This window comes from Rhineura floridana, chromosome 2 (genome assembly GCF_030035675.1).
Source record: "Rhineura floridana isolate rRhiFlo1 chromosome 2, rRhiFlo1.hap2, whole genome shotgun sequence".
In the NCBI taxonomy this organism is placed as follows: domain Eukaryota; kingdom Metazoa; phylum Chordata; class Lepidosauria; order Squamata; family Rhineuridae; genus Rhineura; species Rhineura floridana.
Window position 1 is genome coordinate 114,536,953 of NC_084481.1, and position 19,208 is coordinate 114,556,160.

At 38.7% G+C, this 19,208-nt stretch overlaps 1 protein-coding gene across 3 annotated transcripts in view; it reads right to left on the reverse strand.

The window, feature by feature from the left end:
• The window catches only part of TMEM86A (transmembrane protein 86A), a 59,847-nt gene that overhangs the window by 16,050 nt on the left and 24,589 nt on the right, over window positions 1–19,208 (reverse strand). For all 3 annotated transcript variants that reach the window (XR_009760599.1, XR_009760600.1, XM_061610200.1), the window contains exon 2: window positions 1,778–2,042. Coding sequence is in view for 1 of the 3 variants with exons in the window: in XM_061610200.1 (XP_061466184.1) it covers window positions 1,778–2,042 (265 nt within the window). In the remaining 2 variants the exon portion in view is untranslated. The remainder of the gene's footprint in view (window positions 1–1,777; window positions 2,043–19,208) is intronic.

Sequence of the window (19,208 nt, forward strand, 5' to 3'; positions counted from 1 at the left end):
CACTGTAATACAAAGGCTTGCCTGTTGCCAATTAGAGCAACTTCCCTTTCCATCACTGAGAAAAGAAGTCTTCCTTAGGGCCTAACTACATTGCATACTTTGTAAAATGCCATGAAGCTTGATGTGGCTATTTATTTATTTACTTACTTGCCATATTTATAGACCACCCTTCATCCAATGGTCCCAGGGTGGTACACAAAATTAAAACCAAAATCAAGCAACAACACTAAAACCAGCCAAAATAAATTCCATACAAATAAAATAGTGGCATCAATATATTGTCTGTTTTTCCATTACGCTTTATTTAAATGAACTATTGTTTTGTTGCATTTTGGTGTTGTTTCTCGTCCTGGGATTGTGTGAACAATGAAGAGTGGGTTAAAAATCATTTAAACAAGTAAATAAAATCCATTCCAATACATACTTTAAAAATGAATGATTTGGGAAAGGGTTGTAGCTCATGGATAGAACATCTGTTCCGAATGCAAGAAGTCCCTGGTTCAATCCCCAGCAGAGACCTCTGTCTGAAACCCTGCAGAACTGCTGCCTGTCAGTGGAGACAGTACTGAGGAAGATGGACCAACTGCACATGGCAGCTTCCTGTGTTCTTTATTACTGCTGCTCCATGCATATGCATGGATTAAATCCCAACATGAAAAGCAGCTTTAGGAGGGCAATTTGGAGAGGAGAAGTGGCAGAAGAAACCCTCCCATCTTCAAGGGTCCTAAATACCACCTTGAGCTCCTTGGAGGAAAGGAGAGATATAAATGTAATAAATGAACATATAAATTCTCCTCTGATATCAGGGAATGTGGCAATGGCTTTTACTAGACATGACAGGGAGAATTGGACGCAATGCCGTCTTTGGAGGCTGCCCTCTGTCTTCCATAAAGGCTAGATTGGCCCTCCATTCATAAGAGTTTGTAATTTTAAAACACACACACAAACAATAGTAGGACAAGAGAAACAAGTGTGTGTGTGTACACCACACATAATACAGGCTCTGTCACACAACCTTCTTCAAAACTATTGTCCAGCCTAAGGCATGTTGCAGTTATTCAGAGTGATGGGACGCATAAGGCAACTAAATAAAACAGGCCAAAGAGCTTATCCATGAAGTCTGGAACACAGGAGCCCTGGTGGGGGCTGGAGCTGTAGATCTGGCCACCAGCACTGTGCCAAAGATCGGGGGTCCCCAATCTCTTTGGGCCTGTGGCACGTTTCCAAACAAGAGAAACTGTTGTGGCCACCATATATATCCTGCAGGCTCACATGCACGCAAGCACATTCACATTCCCCGTTCTGCAGCAATTGAGCTTTTTTAAAAAGTGTTTTGGAGAGTATTAATGGATGCCAGTATTTGGTTGACCAGCTGAGTTACTACCTGCTGACCTTCAGGACCCAGTAGAGATGTGAAAGCCTAGGGGAAAAAAAGCCAGAAAAATTCAGGGAAAAAGTTTTTTCTGCCCCCCCCCATTTTTTTCAGAAAAACAAACCCCAAAAAGGCTTTGGAAAAAACGTATTTTTCCCCAAAATGTTTCAAGTTTTTTTCTGGACCTTCACATCTCTAGCCCAGGGACTTGTAAGGCACCCTTGGAATGTCACCAGATGGGATAGGGATGGCCCTATGGGTGTTATGAGGTAGGAAGAGTGAAGAATCTGCTGTGTCACCACAGAGAATGAGTCCTCCTCCACTTATCCTAAAAGAAGGCCTCCCCCAATATCAGCCATCTTGGGTCCTTTGATCGGCGCCAACTAACTCTTGAACATCACTGACCGTGAACAAAGTAGCCTTGCTCTTGCCAGATGAGGAAAGCATCTCCTATCGCTGAGAATATCAAACCGGCAAAGATTCTGCGGGCGCTGCGATGGGTCATCAGGAAATTGATCCCGTGCGCCAGCAGGAAAACCCATAAGCAGAAGATAGGTAGACACTTGATGAGGGCACTGAACCAGGAAGGGCTGGAAGTGGACAGCCAAAGGACAAAATAGACACAAGTGGCTTTGAAGAAGGGCACAAGCTTAGGGCCTTCACTCTTCACCTGGAAAGAAACAAGATGGTAGGTTGTGAGGAAATGCATCCAGTCATTCAGTAGAGGCCACACAGAGGCTGTAAACAACATGACCAAATTGCTCCCCATGGCTTTGAAAGCCTGCTTCCCTTTTTGTTCAAAAATCCTGCTGGCCAGCTGCAAGCACAAGAAGAAAGGCTTCTTGAACTTTACCATACTTCTTTCTTTCATTGTCATCAGCTGTACAGTCTCAGAACTGTTCCATGCCAAAAATAAGGGCTTTAGAGATTTTCACTTATACCATACAAAGCACAAAAGCTTTGGAAATCAATCTTATTCATTATACTGACTTTAAACAGTAATACCACTTACTGCTGTTGCTAAAGATTCCCTACCCCCTTACGTGGGGGTAGGGAACACCCACACACAGTTTAATTTTTGAAGATTGCGCACAGCCATTCTGCTGTGTACTTATGTTGGAAACTGCTGTTATTTGCAGTTTCACAGTGATGGTGTATGTAGTATGTAAGCCCTGGGCTCCTACTGGGAGGAAGGGTGGGATATAAATTTAACAAATAATAATAAAAATGAATAACAATAATAGCAAAGGTGATTGGCAGAGCATGTGTCGTGTGCATACATAAGATTCCAGGTTGAGTTCCTGACATCTCCAACTTTTTTTAAAAAGGTCCTACTAAGGTGGACTAGAAAAACCCTCTGCTTGCTACCTTGAAGAGCCATAGACCATACTAGGCTAGATGGATTAACATTTTCATATGTTCAAATAGGGCTGGGCATGATTGTCATACACATGGGATATATACCAATTGTGTACCGGGCCCAATTTAAGGTGTTGGTATTAACCTTTAAAACCCTATACAGTTTTGGCCCAGTTTACCTGAAGGAACGCCTCCAGTATCACCAAGCATGCCGCCAAACAAGATCAGCCTCACAAGGCCTTCTCTCGGTCCCACCGGTGAAAACAGCTAGGCTGGTGCGGACCAGAGAGAGGGCGTTTTCGATCATGGCCCCCACCCTCTGGAACTCGCTCCCTTTTGACCTCCGTCATGCCTCCTCCCTGACGGTCTTTCGCCGAACCCTAAAGACCTGGTTATTCAGGCAGGCCTGTGGGATTCTTGGGGTGGGCTAGGTCTTATATTATATTAATTGTAGATGGATTGATGTTTATGTTTGATTGCTCATTGTATATTGTTTTATATTGTATTTTTGCTGTAAGTCGCCCAGAGTGTCCGTTAAGTCAGACAGATGGGCGACTAACAAATAAAATTTATTATTATTATTATTATACCACTTTTTAACCTCACCCATGTATGGAAAATGTTATACGTGAGGGGCTGGTTTACACAGGCAAACAACTTCCACAGGTCATTACAATCACAGTAGTCACTACAGGACTATGTCCAGTCTGCAGAGCATCAGTCCACATAATATTTCTCCACGTGATCCGAGTACTCAGGGACAGGGTGGTGGGATCACATGAAGGCTGTTTGTGGTCTTAGTAGAAACACCTTTCTCATCACTTTTGAAAAGCCTCTTTTCTGTACCATAACTATTTCTGCTCCCAAATTGGCATCATTGCCCAGGAAGAAGCAGCACAAAAAGGTGGTCTTGGAACAAGCTGGCACCATTTCCTCCAAGATACTCCTTCACCAAGGTCAGGAAACCCACAGTGCAAAATGTATTTTTTAAAAGAAGCTCAGGATTGGTTCTGGAATTGTCCCTGCCATCTGAGTGAGGTAGGGGTGGAGAAACCTTCACCCTTTTACCACATGCCCTCATGGGCAACTTTTAAGGGGACCTATACCAGTGGTGGGCAGGGCCATAGGCAAAAAGTAGGTAGTTTTCAGTAGTCCTTGAGGGACAGATAAAAATATCTGGAGTGCTGCATTTGGCCCCTGTGCGTGAGGCTCCGTACTCTTGTGTTGATAGGTGGTACCAAAGGTGAACTGACACCCAGTGCTTGTTGATGCTGGGATGATAGATGTTCTGTGCTCATATCCAGTTGAAACGTGTGCATCTGTGCCTTTCTTGACAATATACATACTTAGGGTTTATATCATTTTCATGGAAGGAAGCTTCCTGGATGATTTTTTTAGGGGGGGAAATCCCAGCAGATGTTAGCTTTATCTTTTAGTTTACTCTTAATCTCAGTCAATAAACACATTTAGGCCTGCATACATTTCAATGGCACACTCAAATGAGCTTTTGCCTTAGAGATGGAAGCCTTATTTCTATGGCATGCAATTTCAGTCCTGGTTTGATTCTGGACAAGCCCCAACACAATGAATGGAGGTTGTTGACCACAGGTGCCTGGCCGAGTGTGTCCCAAAGCTTTCAGAAATAATCGTAAACATAGTGGCCGGTGCCATATTCATATCATATTGTATTAGCCCGCGATATTTTATTTGAACTCTCACTATAAATTTCAACCAACACTCTCAGCAATTCTGGGTTTATTGAATACGCAATTATGGGCTTATTGAGTGGGATTTATTTCTGAGTAAGAACACACAGGATCAGTCTTAATACGCTTACACTGGAGCAAACGAACAGAATGGTTTTACATGAGCTGCACACTGGGCGGGAGCCAATTAAATGTTAAGAAAAAGCATGTGGCACAGCCTGCATGAACTGAAAACAACTGCTTTCCAGGAAAAGCTGTCATAAATATTATCACATTGAAGAAAGAGTTGAAATTGGACAAGGCTCTTTGTGGAAACCAACAGAGCCCTGGGAATTTCCCCCCTTCCCCATGCAACTGCTTCATCAAGAACAATCCTTCGTTTAACAAAAGCAATATATTTTTATTGGCATTTTAAAATAACCCACTAAAATTTGACATTGATCTCTGCAACAGTGGTAACTGCTGTCATTGAACAGTGTCATGTTAGCAAAAGGCTTCAATGACCAGCTCTTTCAATGTGGTGGGAGATCCTTCCTATTTGAAAACGTTCCTTGGTTTCCAAAAATCAGTATAGCTACTGGGATGAGAATGATCATTGTTGTTATTGTTATTATATATTTATTGCCCACCCTTCACCATTAGGTCCCAGGGCAGGTTACAATACTGTATCTAAAATACAATATTAAAAATAATTAAAATACATTTCAGTCACAAGAATAGGGTGGGTTCTGAAAACATATGTCTCAGGAGCCGAAGGCCAGGGTAAACAGGTGTGTCTTTACCATTTGCCAAAAACTGTATAGTGGTTGAGATACACTGCAGTGTTTTGTTGCAAATTTGAGCTACAGATGCAAATTGGCAATGCCCCATTAACACAAGTTCTAGTTCAGAGTCGAAGGTCAAATTCGCATTCACTATAAACCATTGTCAATGATTTACCATGAATATGGAGATTAACTTTGCTTCTCCCCAAGTGCCAGCATGAACAAGAAACCTTGATCCCTGGATTCATGTGACATCCAACACAGGGACTGTGATTTGTTTCACTCAAACAAACCATTATCGGTAATCCAAAAAAACAAATCGTAACTTCACATCAAGGTTTGTTTGGAGCAAAAAAAACCCACCCATGTCCCATAGTTTGGATGTAATGTTAAGTCACAAACTATTGTTTACTGCTTGTGCTAGGGGAGGAGGAAAGTGAGAACGATCAGCACATTCGAGGTAAACCATTCACCATTATTTATGATGACAGTCAAACTCAGCCAATGTCCCAATTTCTATGAATGGCTTGGGAAATATTTTCATCCCGTAAAACCATGCACCGATAAACTAGAATGTTTTTTCAAAATAGTTGCATTGACCACTCTTTGACTGATAGTTGAATGGAGATTTGAATGTACAGTTGCCTCTTCTCTCTCCCCTGGAAGGGTTGTATTTTCAGGGATGTTATGCAAATATATCACAGAGCTCTACATTTTCTTTCTAGAGCTGAGGCGGTGATCCTGTGGTGGAATAGGGACTTGCTCTGATAACATTCACATGCAGAAAATGAATGTTGCAGTGTAGGCTCCCTACAAAAAAGGAATGCTGATCTTCAGAGTTCTAGTCACCCATTGCCTAGAAGCAGAACATTCTGCTCCTCCCTCCCCTCAGTCCTGCAGCCAGGCTCCCTTGTTAGGTGGGGCAGCCATAATTCTAGATGGGGCATTTTGGAGGAAGGAGGCACATAGCTATAGACAATCCCCCCCATTAGTGGAGAAGATGTGAGGGCCAGGCCAGGAAAGGGAAAGGCAGTGACCTTCCCCCTCACTCCTCCTCCATGCAGAGTGTGTTAACTTACACAGTGCGCTACGTAAAGGTCAAGTTAACAGAAAATTTATATGAACATAAGGAGTCAGGGGTGGCCACTCCGTGGCTCTCCACAAGCTGCTGAACTACAGCTCCCATCAGTCTCAGCCAACACAGCTCATGGTCAGGGATGATGGGAGCTGTAGTCCAGCAGCATCTGGAGAACCATGGAGTGGCCACCCCTGTAAGGAGTTAAATGACTGGTTGTTGTTTTTGTTGTGTCATAAGAAAAAAGGATGGTAAGAATACAATGAACAAGGGGATACCAAAAGATATAAAACAAACAGAATAGTTTATGCTATAAGTTAAAAACTAGCATGGGTGTTAGCATACTCTTAACTATTCATATTTCTGGAATCATTCTTGTCAGAAATTACTACCCTCATGTTCTTCAGGTATGAACGTTTAATCTGTCCCAGGAATACTAGACTCAAAAGGATGACTTTCCATATAGCTACAGTCCTCTTTCAGCTGTGGTCTGGCCCTGGGTTCTGATTCTTCATGAACTGAACTACTTTGGTAATGACAGTGAGCTCGGCTTTGATGCTGCATTAGGTCTCTTGGTTTTATATTCCACCCCAAAAAAACACTTGCTACAAACATAATACAAGTTTAGGGAAGGGCAGAGAGAAAATAAATAATTTTGGGTGTGTTTGCTAACTTCTCCTTGAGAGTCTCTCCTTTTAGTCTTGTTCCTGACTTTTACATTTTCCTTCCTTTTGGACAATCAAGGGAAAACCTTTTAACTGGTTGTTATATAAAGGACTAATTAAGCATTTGGAAACTAATTGTGGAAAGCAATTGGTTGCTGGGTTGATTTTTCTGCCCAGAAACCCTGAAAAGCCTCATGCTGAGCTGCACACATTGGGAAAATGAGAAATTAGGCCTGAGTTACAGCCTAGGTGGCCAGTCAGCCAACTGTAGGGTGCACATCAGTGCTTCTATTCCTCTAGGGCTGTTTTCATTCTTTGCCATCAGCTACTCAAAAAAGAAGAATAACCACTATGATTGTGAATATAGTGAATGCTTTAACAGAGTAAAGGGTAACTTACAGTAGATATTTTTTCAGATCACTTTAAATTATCTCTTTATTTCACCCATTAGCAATAAGCTCCCAATCCTGCTCTACTCGTTTATAATAATTGCAGAGTAAACAAACTCTTCTTACTGCAGGCAAACAAACATGCTTCTTTATTACTGGCTGGGTAGAGAACACAACTGAAACCAAAACTGAAAAGCAGAGCAAAGGAAAGTCCAAGAGGTGGAGTCTAACTCTAGCTCATAATGCAAAGTTCTAATATTTAACTCTTTGAGGGTCATGTTACTGTACAGGCTGTTCCCCCCCCCCCCCATGATCACTTAAGCAATTATAGGGTGATTGTGATCATGAAAAATCCACCCTCAGTCAGGGAAAGTATTAAGTGAGCAGACGTTGTGGGGCTCTTCCAGATGAGGCTTTTGTTGTGCACTCACCCTGCCTTATTCATTAATTTTTTCAGAGGGTCCTATTCTTAAATTGCTCCTGTTCTTAAAACAAGCTGTCATTCTTGAAATGGATGCTGTCACTGTCTGTAATGTCACAAATTTAACAGACAATTTTCCAACAAAATCTTAGGGGAGCAAAGCACAGTTCTAAGGGGGTGCTGCACCCACTTGCCCCACTCTGGCTACAGGGCTGCTTCCCCTTCCATTTTTCTTTTCCAATTGTCACTCTATATTCCATACAAAGAGAGGGAAGAAATACTTCAAAGTTAATGAGAAAATAAAAGAGAGCCCCTTGTGAGGGAAGACAAGGAGAGAGACTTTAATATAGTTAAGAGAGCCAAGTGAGAAATAAAAGAATGTAAAAACTAAGGATCCTATACTAAAAATGGCTCACCTTCAGAAATTTGATTTTCAACATTCAAGACTGCTTCAAGATGGGTGGATCCTACCACTATGGTTAGTAGTAAGGTACAAGAGGAATTGCAAGGCACCAGTAATATTCAAGCGGAATTGCTTGTTATTGTACATGCGGAATTGCAGTTGACTTTTCTTGCTATCGGATTGTGCTTTATCTGTTTGTGCAAACATCCTGCTATGTTTCATCCACAGCAGGACACATGACACATCTCCTTTGGGCAGGGCCATCTGAAGCTCAGAACAAATTCATTATGATCCTTATGCAGATTTTTTAGTATTAAGGATATATGCTGCTGTAACACTGTACTAAAATAATCCTAATATTAAAACATAATTAAAAATAATCATAATTTTTAAACTCCCATTTTAGCAACATAGTTAATGGTCAAGACTGGAAGCTTCTTTTTAAAACAACATTTTTTAGAAAAAATTGACACTGTGGGGTTATAGCGTATACCTCTCTTTTATTAATAAAAATACAGCATGAAAAACATTTTAGCAAAAATTAGAAGACTGATGAACAAACAAAAACAGGATCACAGAATGGCACCCAGCACAGATATTATAATGAATATATGCCAAGAGGTGAGAGGTCACTGCCCACGTCAAAACCCACTGAAAAGCAGAAGAGTAGCCTTGTGGAGAATGTGCAACTAGTCCATTCAGCTGAAAAAAGTTTGATTTTATACAGTCTAGGGAAAGACAGAAGAACTACAGGGAAGATACAGGATGAAATTTTATGAGAGAGGGAGAAAAACTTTTCTCTATCCACACTCTCTATGCCATGCATAATTTTATACTCTTCATTGTCTTTCATATATATATATATATATATATATATATATATATATATATATATATATATAAATTGTTGTAACGTTGTAAACCTTGAAGTTCCCATGAGCATGAGCAATTTACTGCTTCTGTCGTGCCTCTTAGGACTCGTCCAAACGACTATAATGTGAGACGTGATCGCTTTGTGTATCCATTTATTTTCGGTGGTCCATATGATGCTGTCTGCTTTTGCACATTTTCGCGCAGTTAAAACCGGATTTGCAGTATCGCAAAAAGTGCGATATGCTTTTTTAATTTGGGAATAATCCGCTGAACCGGAAGGGGCTCGGATGCAATACCGCGGACTTTACAGCTGGAGGCGTTCCGTGGGTGTTTCCCCATACCCCTTTCCTCATTCCAGCCAATCATGTATTTCCAGTTTTGCGCATGTGCGCGAATGACCGGGGAAAGCCCGGGAAAACTGAACCGATCAGAGCAATGGGGGTGGTGATTCAGGACCGCCAATACAGATCAACTTGTTCTTTGGAACACGGGAAAACAGAGGCGCCCGCCATGCACCCTTAAAATAAAGTGGGGGGTGGCGATTATGACCATGATGGGAGGGGGTGGCATTCTGGGGCACCCCCCTTTCTCCCTCCTCCAACTGCAATTTCACAGCTGCGCAAAGAGCTGTGCAGTTCTGGGACGAAATGACAGAATGGCTGAAAGGAGCCGTGTCCAATCTCCTTGGAAAGTGCTGTCGAGGCGGGGAGGGGAACTGACATGTGGTGGAAGACGAGGAGAGCCGCCAAGCGCTGCTGTGCCACAGCAGAGTCCAGCTTGGAGATCTAGAGCAGGCACCAGATCATGCTTGCTTGCTGCTGCTTCTGCTGTGAAATTGACCCCAGAAAGTTTAATATGCAACAAGGCTAAACCGCGTACATTTGGTTTAGTGATATATCGCAAATGCAAGCAAACAAGAGGCAGGGGTGTTATGTATAACATTATATCCTTTGCTGTATATATGTCTCACACACGCGCCCGCAGACACACCACACATTAAGGTAACTGCAGGGCTTAATATTCCCCTCTCTCGTTGGTGCTGCCGGTGCTGCTGCTCAAGCGGCTGTGTGCTGGGCTTGCTTGCCACCGCTGCTGCCGCTGTCAAGACCACCCTCCAGGCCCAATTGTCACGCTCTGCACAGGCACATTCTATGCCTCCTCACCCCTCTCATGCTCAGCAGGCGCGGCATGGTTCAGTAACTGGTGCTGTACAAGAGCCAAAAAAATCGGTGAACTCCATTAATGGAGATCTGTAATCTCCATTACAGATTCAAATTTTCGCGCTCCTACATTCCAGTGCATGTGCGTTATTGTGCTCCTTTGCGGACCAATTGACTGATAGGGGGTGGCTTTAGAGGTAGAGCTGGGAAAAAGCGAGAATAAAGTAGGGTCTTCCCGCCAAGCAGATGCCCCGGATGCAGAACAGTATAGTGACAGGCTAGATGCCAGTTGAAGCAATGAGCCAGACAAGCAATAAGTTTTAAGAGTTACTTTACTGACAGGACTTCCCGGAAGGAGTGCTGGCTGGTGGTTGTCTCTGAGGGAGCTCTGCCTCAGAGGAAGCTTTTTTCAGGTTAAAAGCCAGCCAAGAGGAATCTTGGACTGGCTTAAATGTTCTCCAAGGTATAGGAGAACCGATCAGATTTTCCACAAGACTTCGTTGAGCTGTCGGCGGCTGGAATTGATCAGGAAATTCCTGAGATAAGAAGGCATGCCGATCGGCTGAAGACGGAGTCAGGATTTCCACGCAATCTGTACTGGAAAAAAGCAAAGCGTTCTTTTTTTTCTTCTTAAAAAAAAACGTTCTTAACCAGCGAGCCTACTTCTGTCTAAATCTTATCATTTGGCTTAAATTACTACAATAAAAGGGATTTGTTTACGAATCAGCAACTGAGAAACCTGGGTGAGTCATACTTTTTCTCTTTTAAATATAATTAAGGAAGAAAGAAAATGTAAACAACTTATATACTTTTTTTACGACAAAAAGCTGGCCTGAATTTGGAGTTTTAAAGTTTAAAAACGGATGAGAGGTAATTATTATATTTTGGACTATTTTTCTCTTTGGACTATTTCTTTTTGGACGAATCTGCTGCTCGTATATGTTACTAATTGTTTGGTGTTGGCAACCAGAATTGTTTTGCATTCTTGGATGTAGATAAGAACTGTGCTGTGCTGGCTGGACTTCAATAACAGGCCTGGAATATTAACTTTTTTGTTGGTGGAGGAAAAAAAAAAGAAATAGACTGCCTCTAGGTTTTGGAACAGTGATTAATATCAGAAATTAAAGGCTTTTCTTGAAAATGACAACTAAAAAAGCAACTAAGACCCAGGAGCGAAGAAGAAGTTCTACTGATCCACAGGAAGGGGTTATACCCCCAGATATGTTTCAAAAAATAATGGAAGGGATTAATGATATAAAACAGGAAATGAAAACTGAATTGACAGATATAAAAGACTATATTAAAACACAAGTGGATGAGATTAAAGGGACAATTGGGCAAATAAAGGAGGATGCAAAAAACACTAAAGAAAAGGTACAAATCTTGGAGAATAGAACAGATATATTAAATCTGGAATTAGAAAAAAACTTGGACTATATGGCTGTGACTGAAATGAAAAATAAAGAACATTGTTTGAGATTCCGTGCAATTCCTGAGGAAACAGGTGAAGACATCAGAGATAAAATTGTTAATGCTCTAGTAAAATTTCTGGATTTGAATGAAGATCGGATGGAATTTGAAATAGATAAAGTGTATAGAATTAATTCCAGATATGCAACAATGAATAAAATTCCAAGAGATGTGCTTGTTCATTTTATAAAGAAGACGACCAGAGATATGGTATTACAGCAACACTTTAAAAATACCTTTAAAATTGATGGTAAGGAAATACTGGTGATGAAAGAAATTCCTATTAGACTTTTACGTAAGAGAAAAGAATATGCTTTCTTTACAGAGAAACTTAAGCAACGCAAAATTCAATTTAGATGGGATGTTCCAGAAGGAGTGATCTTTACATTCAGACAACAGAAATATAGATTGAATACTGTTCAAAAAGCAAGGGACTTCTTGAGAAAAGCTTCAAAAGATATGGATGAAGATAAACTCAAAGATATGGATATAATTCCTGGGGAACAAAGTCAACAAAATATGCAGAGGAAGGGAAGGAAGATGATGGACTAAAAGGAGCATCAGGCACATTTTAAAATACACTCTTAAAGATGGATTACAAATATCTAACTTGGAATATAAATGGAGCCAATACGGCGCAGAAGAGAAAGAAAGTGTTTCATTATTTGAAAAAATTAAAATTGGATATAATTTGTTTACAAGAAACTCATATTAAGAAGAAAGATTCCAAATATTTGATTTGTAAAAATTTGGGTGAAGAATTTATTTCGGCTGGACCAAAAAAAAAAAATGGAGTTGTTCTCTACATTAACCCACAATTGCTTCCTAAATTGGTATTACTGGATGATAGTGGTAGATTTGTGGGGGTCGAAATTACTCTACAGGGTACAAACATTTTGATAGTGGGTATCTATGCCCCCAATGAAGATAAAACAAGGTTTTACACAGGACTTATGGAAAAATTGTCAGAGTTTTCATATGACCATTGGTGCGTTATGGGTGATTGGAATGGGGTAATCTCACCAAAAATTGATAGGCTTTCTGAAAAAAATATCAAAGAGACACAGGGTAAATTACCGAAGATTTGCTTTGAACTGATGGAACATTTAGAATTGGTGGATACCTGGAGATATATAAATGATAACGCAAAGGAATTTACTTATTTTTCAGAAAGACACAAAACATTCTCGAGGATTGATATGATTTGGATGTCTAAAATTTTAGCGAAGGACACTTTTAAAATGGATATATTACCAAAAACTTTTTCGGATCATAACCCTGTGATATTAACTTTAAAAAAGAAAAATCTTGGATTTAGATGGAGACTAAATGAATCTTTATTACAGAATGACAAAGTAGTACAAGAATGTAAGAAGAAATTAAAAGAGTTTTTTGAACATAATTTACATAAAGGAACAAGTGAAAATATCGTTTGGGATACAAGTAAGGCATTTATGAGGGGATATCTTATTAAATGTAACTCTGAATTAAAAAAAAAGAAACAACAGAAAATGCAATTAATCTTGGAAGAAATAAAACAAAAAGAGGAAGAATTGAAAAAGAATCCAACTAAAGTTTCTATTGTAAATCAAATCAAAATGTTACAGAAGCAAGTATCAATGCTGACAGTTAGAGAAATTGAAAGAAAACTAAATTTTGCTAAACAAAGGACTTTTGAATTTGCAAATAAACCTGGGAAATGGTTAGCATATAAATTAAGAAAAGAACGCCAAAAAAATATCATTTTAAAGATACAAGAAGGAGATGAGACGTTGACAGATAATGTAAAAATTAAAAAGATTTTTCATCAATATTATTCAATATTGTACAAATGTCAGGAAATTCCATCTGAAAAAATAGAAGAGTATATATCTAAACAGAATTTGCCTAGAATTACAGACTTTCAGAGACAAGCTATTAATGGTCCTATTACGTCAAGAGAGATATCTGAAGCTATAAACAAAATTAAATTAGGAAAGGCACCAGGACCAGATGGGTTATCTGCAATGTATTATAAATGTTTGGAGGAAGAACTCTTACTACCTTTACAGTCTACAATGAATCTTATTCTGCAAGAGGGAAAGATACCGGATAGTTGGAAAAATGCTAATATAACATTAATACCTAAAGAGGAGCAAGATTTAACTAAAACAAAAAATTATCGACCAATATCTCTATTGAATAATGACTATAAAATTTTTACAATGATCTTGGCAGAAAGATTGAAAATAATATTGCAACAATTTATTCAGGAAGATCAATCAGGGTTTTTACCTAAAAGACAATTACGTGACAACGTCAGGAATGTCTTGAATGTCTTGGAATATTTAGAACAACGAAATGATAAACAAGCAGCTTTGATTTTTTTAGATGCTGAAAAAGCATTTGATAATTTGAATTGGAAATTTATGTTTCAGGTTTTGGAGCAAATGGATTTTGGAGACAATTTTATAAAATGGATTAGATCGATTTATACATCTCAGAAGGCTCAGATAATTGTTAACGGAGATTTAACGGATTCATGTGAAATACAAAAGGGTACAAGACAAGGATGTCCTTTATCTCCCCTTTTATTTATTTTGGTCTTAGAAGTGCTGCTTAGAGATATAAGGCAAGATAAAAGAATTTCGGGATTAAAGATAAAAAAAGAAGAATATAAATTGAGAGCATTTGCTGATGATTTGATAATTGTACTAGAAAATCCTTTGGAAGGAATTAATGTATTGATGGACAAATTAAAAGAATTTGGACCGTTAGCAGGATTTAAGATCAACGATCAAAAAACAAAGATGTTGGTGAAAAATTTAACTTTAAGGGAACAGAAAGAGTTAATGGACAAGACAGATTTTACAATAGAGAAAAAGTTGAAATATTTAGGTATCATTATGACAAATAAAAATTCAAAGTTGTTTCATAATAATTATGAAAAATTATGGACAGAGATTAAGAAAGACTTGCTAAAATGGGATAAACTACAATTGTCATTAATGGGTAGAATATCTGTGATAAAAATGAATGTATTACCGAGAATGATGTTTTTGTTTCAAACAATACCTGTAATATCCTCTGATTTACCTTTTAAACAATGGCAAAAAGATATCTCTAAATTTGTATGGCAAGGAAAAAAACCAAGAGTTAAATTTAAACTACTACAAGATGCCAAAGAAAGAGGAGGACTGGGATTACCAAATCTGAGACTTTATTTTGCTGCCTGCTGTCTAGTCTGGATAAAGGAATGGATTTTATTGAGGAATAAAAGACTATTGGATTTGGAGGGCCATAATTTGAAGTGGGGATGGCATGGATATCTATGGTATGACAAAGTAAAAGTAAATGTAGACTTTAACAATCATTTCATAAGACGTCCTCTGTTGAAAATATGGAATAGATATAAACCAAGGTTTTATTCGAAAATACCATTATGTGTCTCAAGTCAAGAAGCGTTTTATAGAAGAGAAATGGCTGGAAAAGAGAAATGGTTAACTTATCAAGAACTATTAGAAAATGTACATGGAGAATATACAATGAAAGAGAGAGAACAACTGACAAAGGAAGGATATAGTTTTCAATGGTTTGCCTATTTACAATTGTTAGAAAGATATAAAATGGACAAGAAAATGTATGGGTTTGAAATAAGTAAATCTGATTTTGAAATAGGATTGTGTACAAATGATGAAAATATAATTGCGAAAATGTATAAACTCTTATTGAAAATGGATATGGAGGAAGAACAAGTAAAAGAGTGTATGGTAAAGTGGGCAAAAAATTTTGGTCATAACATACAAATGGATCAATGGGAAAATATGTGGAAAAAAGGTTTGAAATTTACACTATGCTATAATCTTAAAGAAAATTTTTATAAAATGATGTACCGTTGGTACATGACTCCAGAAAAGTTGTCAAAAATGTATAGTAATGTTTCTAATGTTTGTTGGAAATGTAAACAACAAGAAGGATCATTTTATCATATGTGGTGGTTATGTAAAAAGGCAAAATCATTTTGGGCACAGATAGGTAGGAAGATGCAAAAAATTCTAAAGATAAATATTCAGTCAAAACCAGAATTTTTTTTATTGGGTTTTATGGATAAACAAATAGAAAAGAAATATGGAAGAATAATATTATATATGATTACGGCAGCAAGATTATTATATGCACAAAAGTGGAAAATGGAATCAACACCAACAATGGAAGAATGGTTATTGAAATTAATGGACTTAGTAGAAATGGATAAATTGACATGTTTACTTAGAGAAAAATCGACAGATACATTTCTTAAGGAATGGAAACCTCTCTTAGACTTTTTGTTGAAAGATCAAAATAAAATGATGATACTGGGATTTGACGATTAATTAAGACAGCCTATGGAGAAAAGGGACTCTGTATGTATACATTAAGGGACAGGTTTGATGTATATTATATACTTATAGCTGATCTGCCACAAATCGGAAGTCAACTATTTTATTTTCATTTTTTGTTGATGTATTGTTATGTTTTTTTGACTTTGTTTTGTTTGTTTTTGGAAAAATTTGAATAAAAATTAGTAAAAAAAAAAAAAAGAGTTACTTTACTGACAATATATCACAAGCTCTCTCTATACAAACTCCTCGACCTCCACACCGACTGGCCAGATCTGCTAAGTCTTATAGATAAGGCCAGCTGGTTGCCTTGGATACTTGTCCTTGAGATCTGCACGGACTCTGTGCTTCTTGGCCTTGTAACTCTGCTGTGGAAAAATACATTCAGGCACTCTTTCTTTGCCAACACCCCCCACCTATTTTTCCATAGCATAAACCTTTATCATTTACATTACATCTTTCATGTTTCTTCTAACTTTTGTTATCACAATTACAGTTACATTTCTTGCAGTCACTTAAATTACATTTCTCCACATGATACATTTCTTTTCTTCAGTTTACATCAGCATCATTTGTAATACAGTTACTCCATTGCAATCTCAGCATCATTTTCATTATATTTCTTTCACCAATTATTTTTCATGATTCCCATCATCCCACTTTTTCCAGTTACTGAAGTCTATATGCTTAATGGAATTTATTTTAAATCTAACAGGTGGAATACCTTTGGTTGGTCTCTCTGATCTGCGTGGTTGTATTTCTGCCTTAGTGTCTGTGTCTGTGTCAGGCGATTCCTCAGTTTCTCTCTCAGAGCTAGAACTTGATTCACTACTGCTGCCTGTTTCTTCTTGTTTTATAGGTACTGTATCTGCCTGTTCTTGTTCATTACTAACTTCAGTGTTTCCCAACTCCACATATGTTTTCTCTTCCCAATCCTGCTCTATTGCTTGCACGCTTCTGCTTAACACCACAGACCTTTGTTTTGGCATCCAAATTCTGTAATACGTGTTTTCAAATCCCAGCATGTACCCTTTGTCTGCTCTCCTTTGCAGCTTCCCTGTCCTTTTATTTTTGGGAACATGTACCCAGCATTCTGCTCCAAACCTAATCAAATGGTTTAATCTGGGTTTTCTGTCATGCAATTTCTGATAAGGAGACATTCCAGTGGCCTTATGGAATATTCTGTTTTGAATGTAAGCTGAATACAGAACACACTCTCCCCAAAAACCTTGTGTTAAAGAGGAGTCACACAGCATTGATCTTATTGAGTCCTGAAGCAACCTGTTCCAGCGTTCAGCTAACCCGTCCTGATGAGGACTGTAAGGGGCTGTTAACTCCTGTTTTATCCCTCTTTTATCCAAGTATTCAGTAAAAGAGTGTCCTGAGAACTCTCCTCCTTGATCTGATCTTATTCTCTGTATTTTGACACCAAACTGCACTTCAATTTTTGTAATAAATCTTTTCAGTTTCTCTGCAGCTTCACTTTTAGCTTTTAGTAAATAAACAGTGCAGAATTTTGAAAAATCATCAACTATTGTCAGGAAATATCTTGCACCCCCCTGAGTAGGTTGAAATGGCCCCACTAAGTCCACGTGTATTAATTGATAAGGTGCATTTGTACTGGGCATGGCTTCTTTGTTCTTTGCAGCCACAACTGCCTTAGTTTGTTTACACACGTGGCAGTCTACATATTTTTCACAGTTTCTCAATGTCACATCATTACTGTTCTCTGTTGTTTTCACCACACTTTCATATCCTATATGGCCTAGTTTTCTGTGCCATAAATGAACACAATTATTATGGGGTTTCTCATTGGCACACATAAGCACATGATTTGTTTGTTTCAAGTGTAGGTAGAACAATGAGTTCTTTACTATCCCTTTCATGAATATTTTGTTCCCTTTCATGACTTGACATGAGCCCCTTTGAAACAACACATTGAACCCCATTCCATTAAGTTTAGAAACTGACATTATGTTACTTTCAACATCTGGAATAAACAGCTGCTAATTTCACTGTACCCCTACTTTTGATCTGTTTCTTAGATCCATCAGCCATTATTACATGATCCTCTACGTCACAAAATGTATGAAACATAGATTTATCTTTGATTATACTATTTGTTGCCCCACTGTCAATTGCCCATAAATCTTTACAGTTATTTCCCTGCTCATTGTTAATACATTGCTTATTCTTACTAGCATAGATCACCTGTACACATGGTTTTCTTCCTCTTTCTCTTCTTCTTGCTTCACAATTCCTTTGAAGATGTTGCTTGGAACCACAAAAATAACATGCCTTTTGTCCATACAGTCTCTCTTGTGCAGCTTTGTTGTTCTGTTTTTCCACGTTGTGTTTAGACTCAGTCTTTTCCTGCTTTGCCATTTCCTGCCTCCTTTGGAATTCTTGTAAAAGTTTGCCTTCTATATAATCCATATTGAGATTTGCATCGTCCATTGCTTCCAAAGAGCTCACCAGACTATCATAACTTGAATCTAGTGAAGCTAATGTGATATACACTTTTTGCGTTTGAGAATGTTCAATTTCACATTCTGACAACTCAGTAAACAGTCTGTTTATTTCCAACAAATGCTCTGACATGGTTGTATCTCCAGATAAGCGCATCTGATACAATCTTCTGGCAAGATATATTTTAGAACTGGCAGTCTTTTTCACATGAATATTTCTTAAAGTTTCCCAGGTTTCCTTTGCCGTTGTTGCATCACGCACGTGCAGTAATTGAGAATCATCAATAGCAAGAACAATTAACGCCTTTGCCCTCTCATCCTGCCTTCTCCAATCTGCTGGAATAGGCACCCCGGCGGGTGGGTCTTCTGCGATAGCTTTCCACAGGTCTTCTTTCACTAGAAAAGCCTGCATTCTCTGTTTCCAAGTGCCATAATTTTTCCCTGTCAGCCTTTCCAAGGGAATCCCGGCCGATAACATAACAGACATACTTTCACTTTTCACAGTTCACCGCCTTTGTAATTAGAGCTTCTCACCTCTGTCCTTCAGTCAGGTTTTTTTTCCCACGGCTCTCTCACAGCTTTCAGCTCAGCTTTCGGTTTCTCCGTCTCTCTGCTGTTTTTCTCGCTGGTCTGCAGTTCTGGCTTTTCTCTGCCGCTTTTCTGCAATCCTCTGCTCCAGGTAATCCTCAGCACCAGGTAACCATCCTCTGCTACCACTTGTTGGA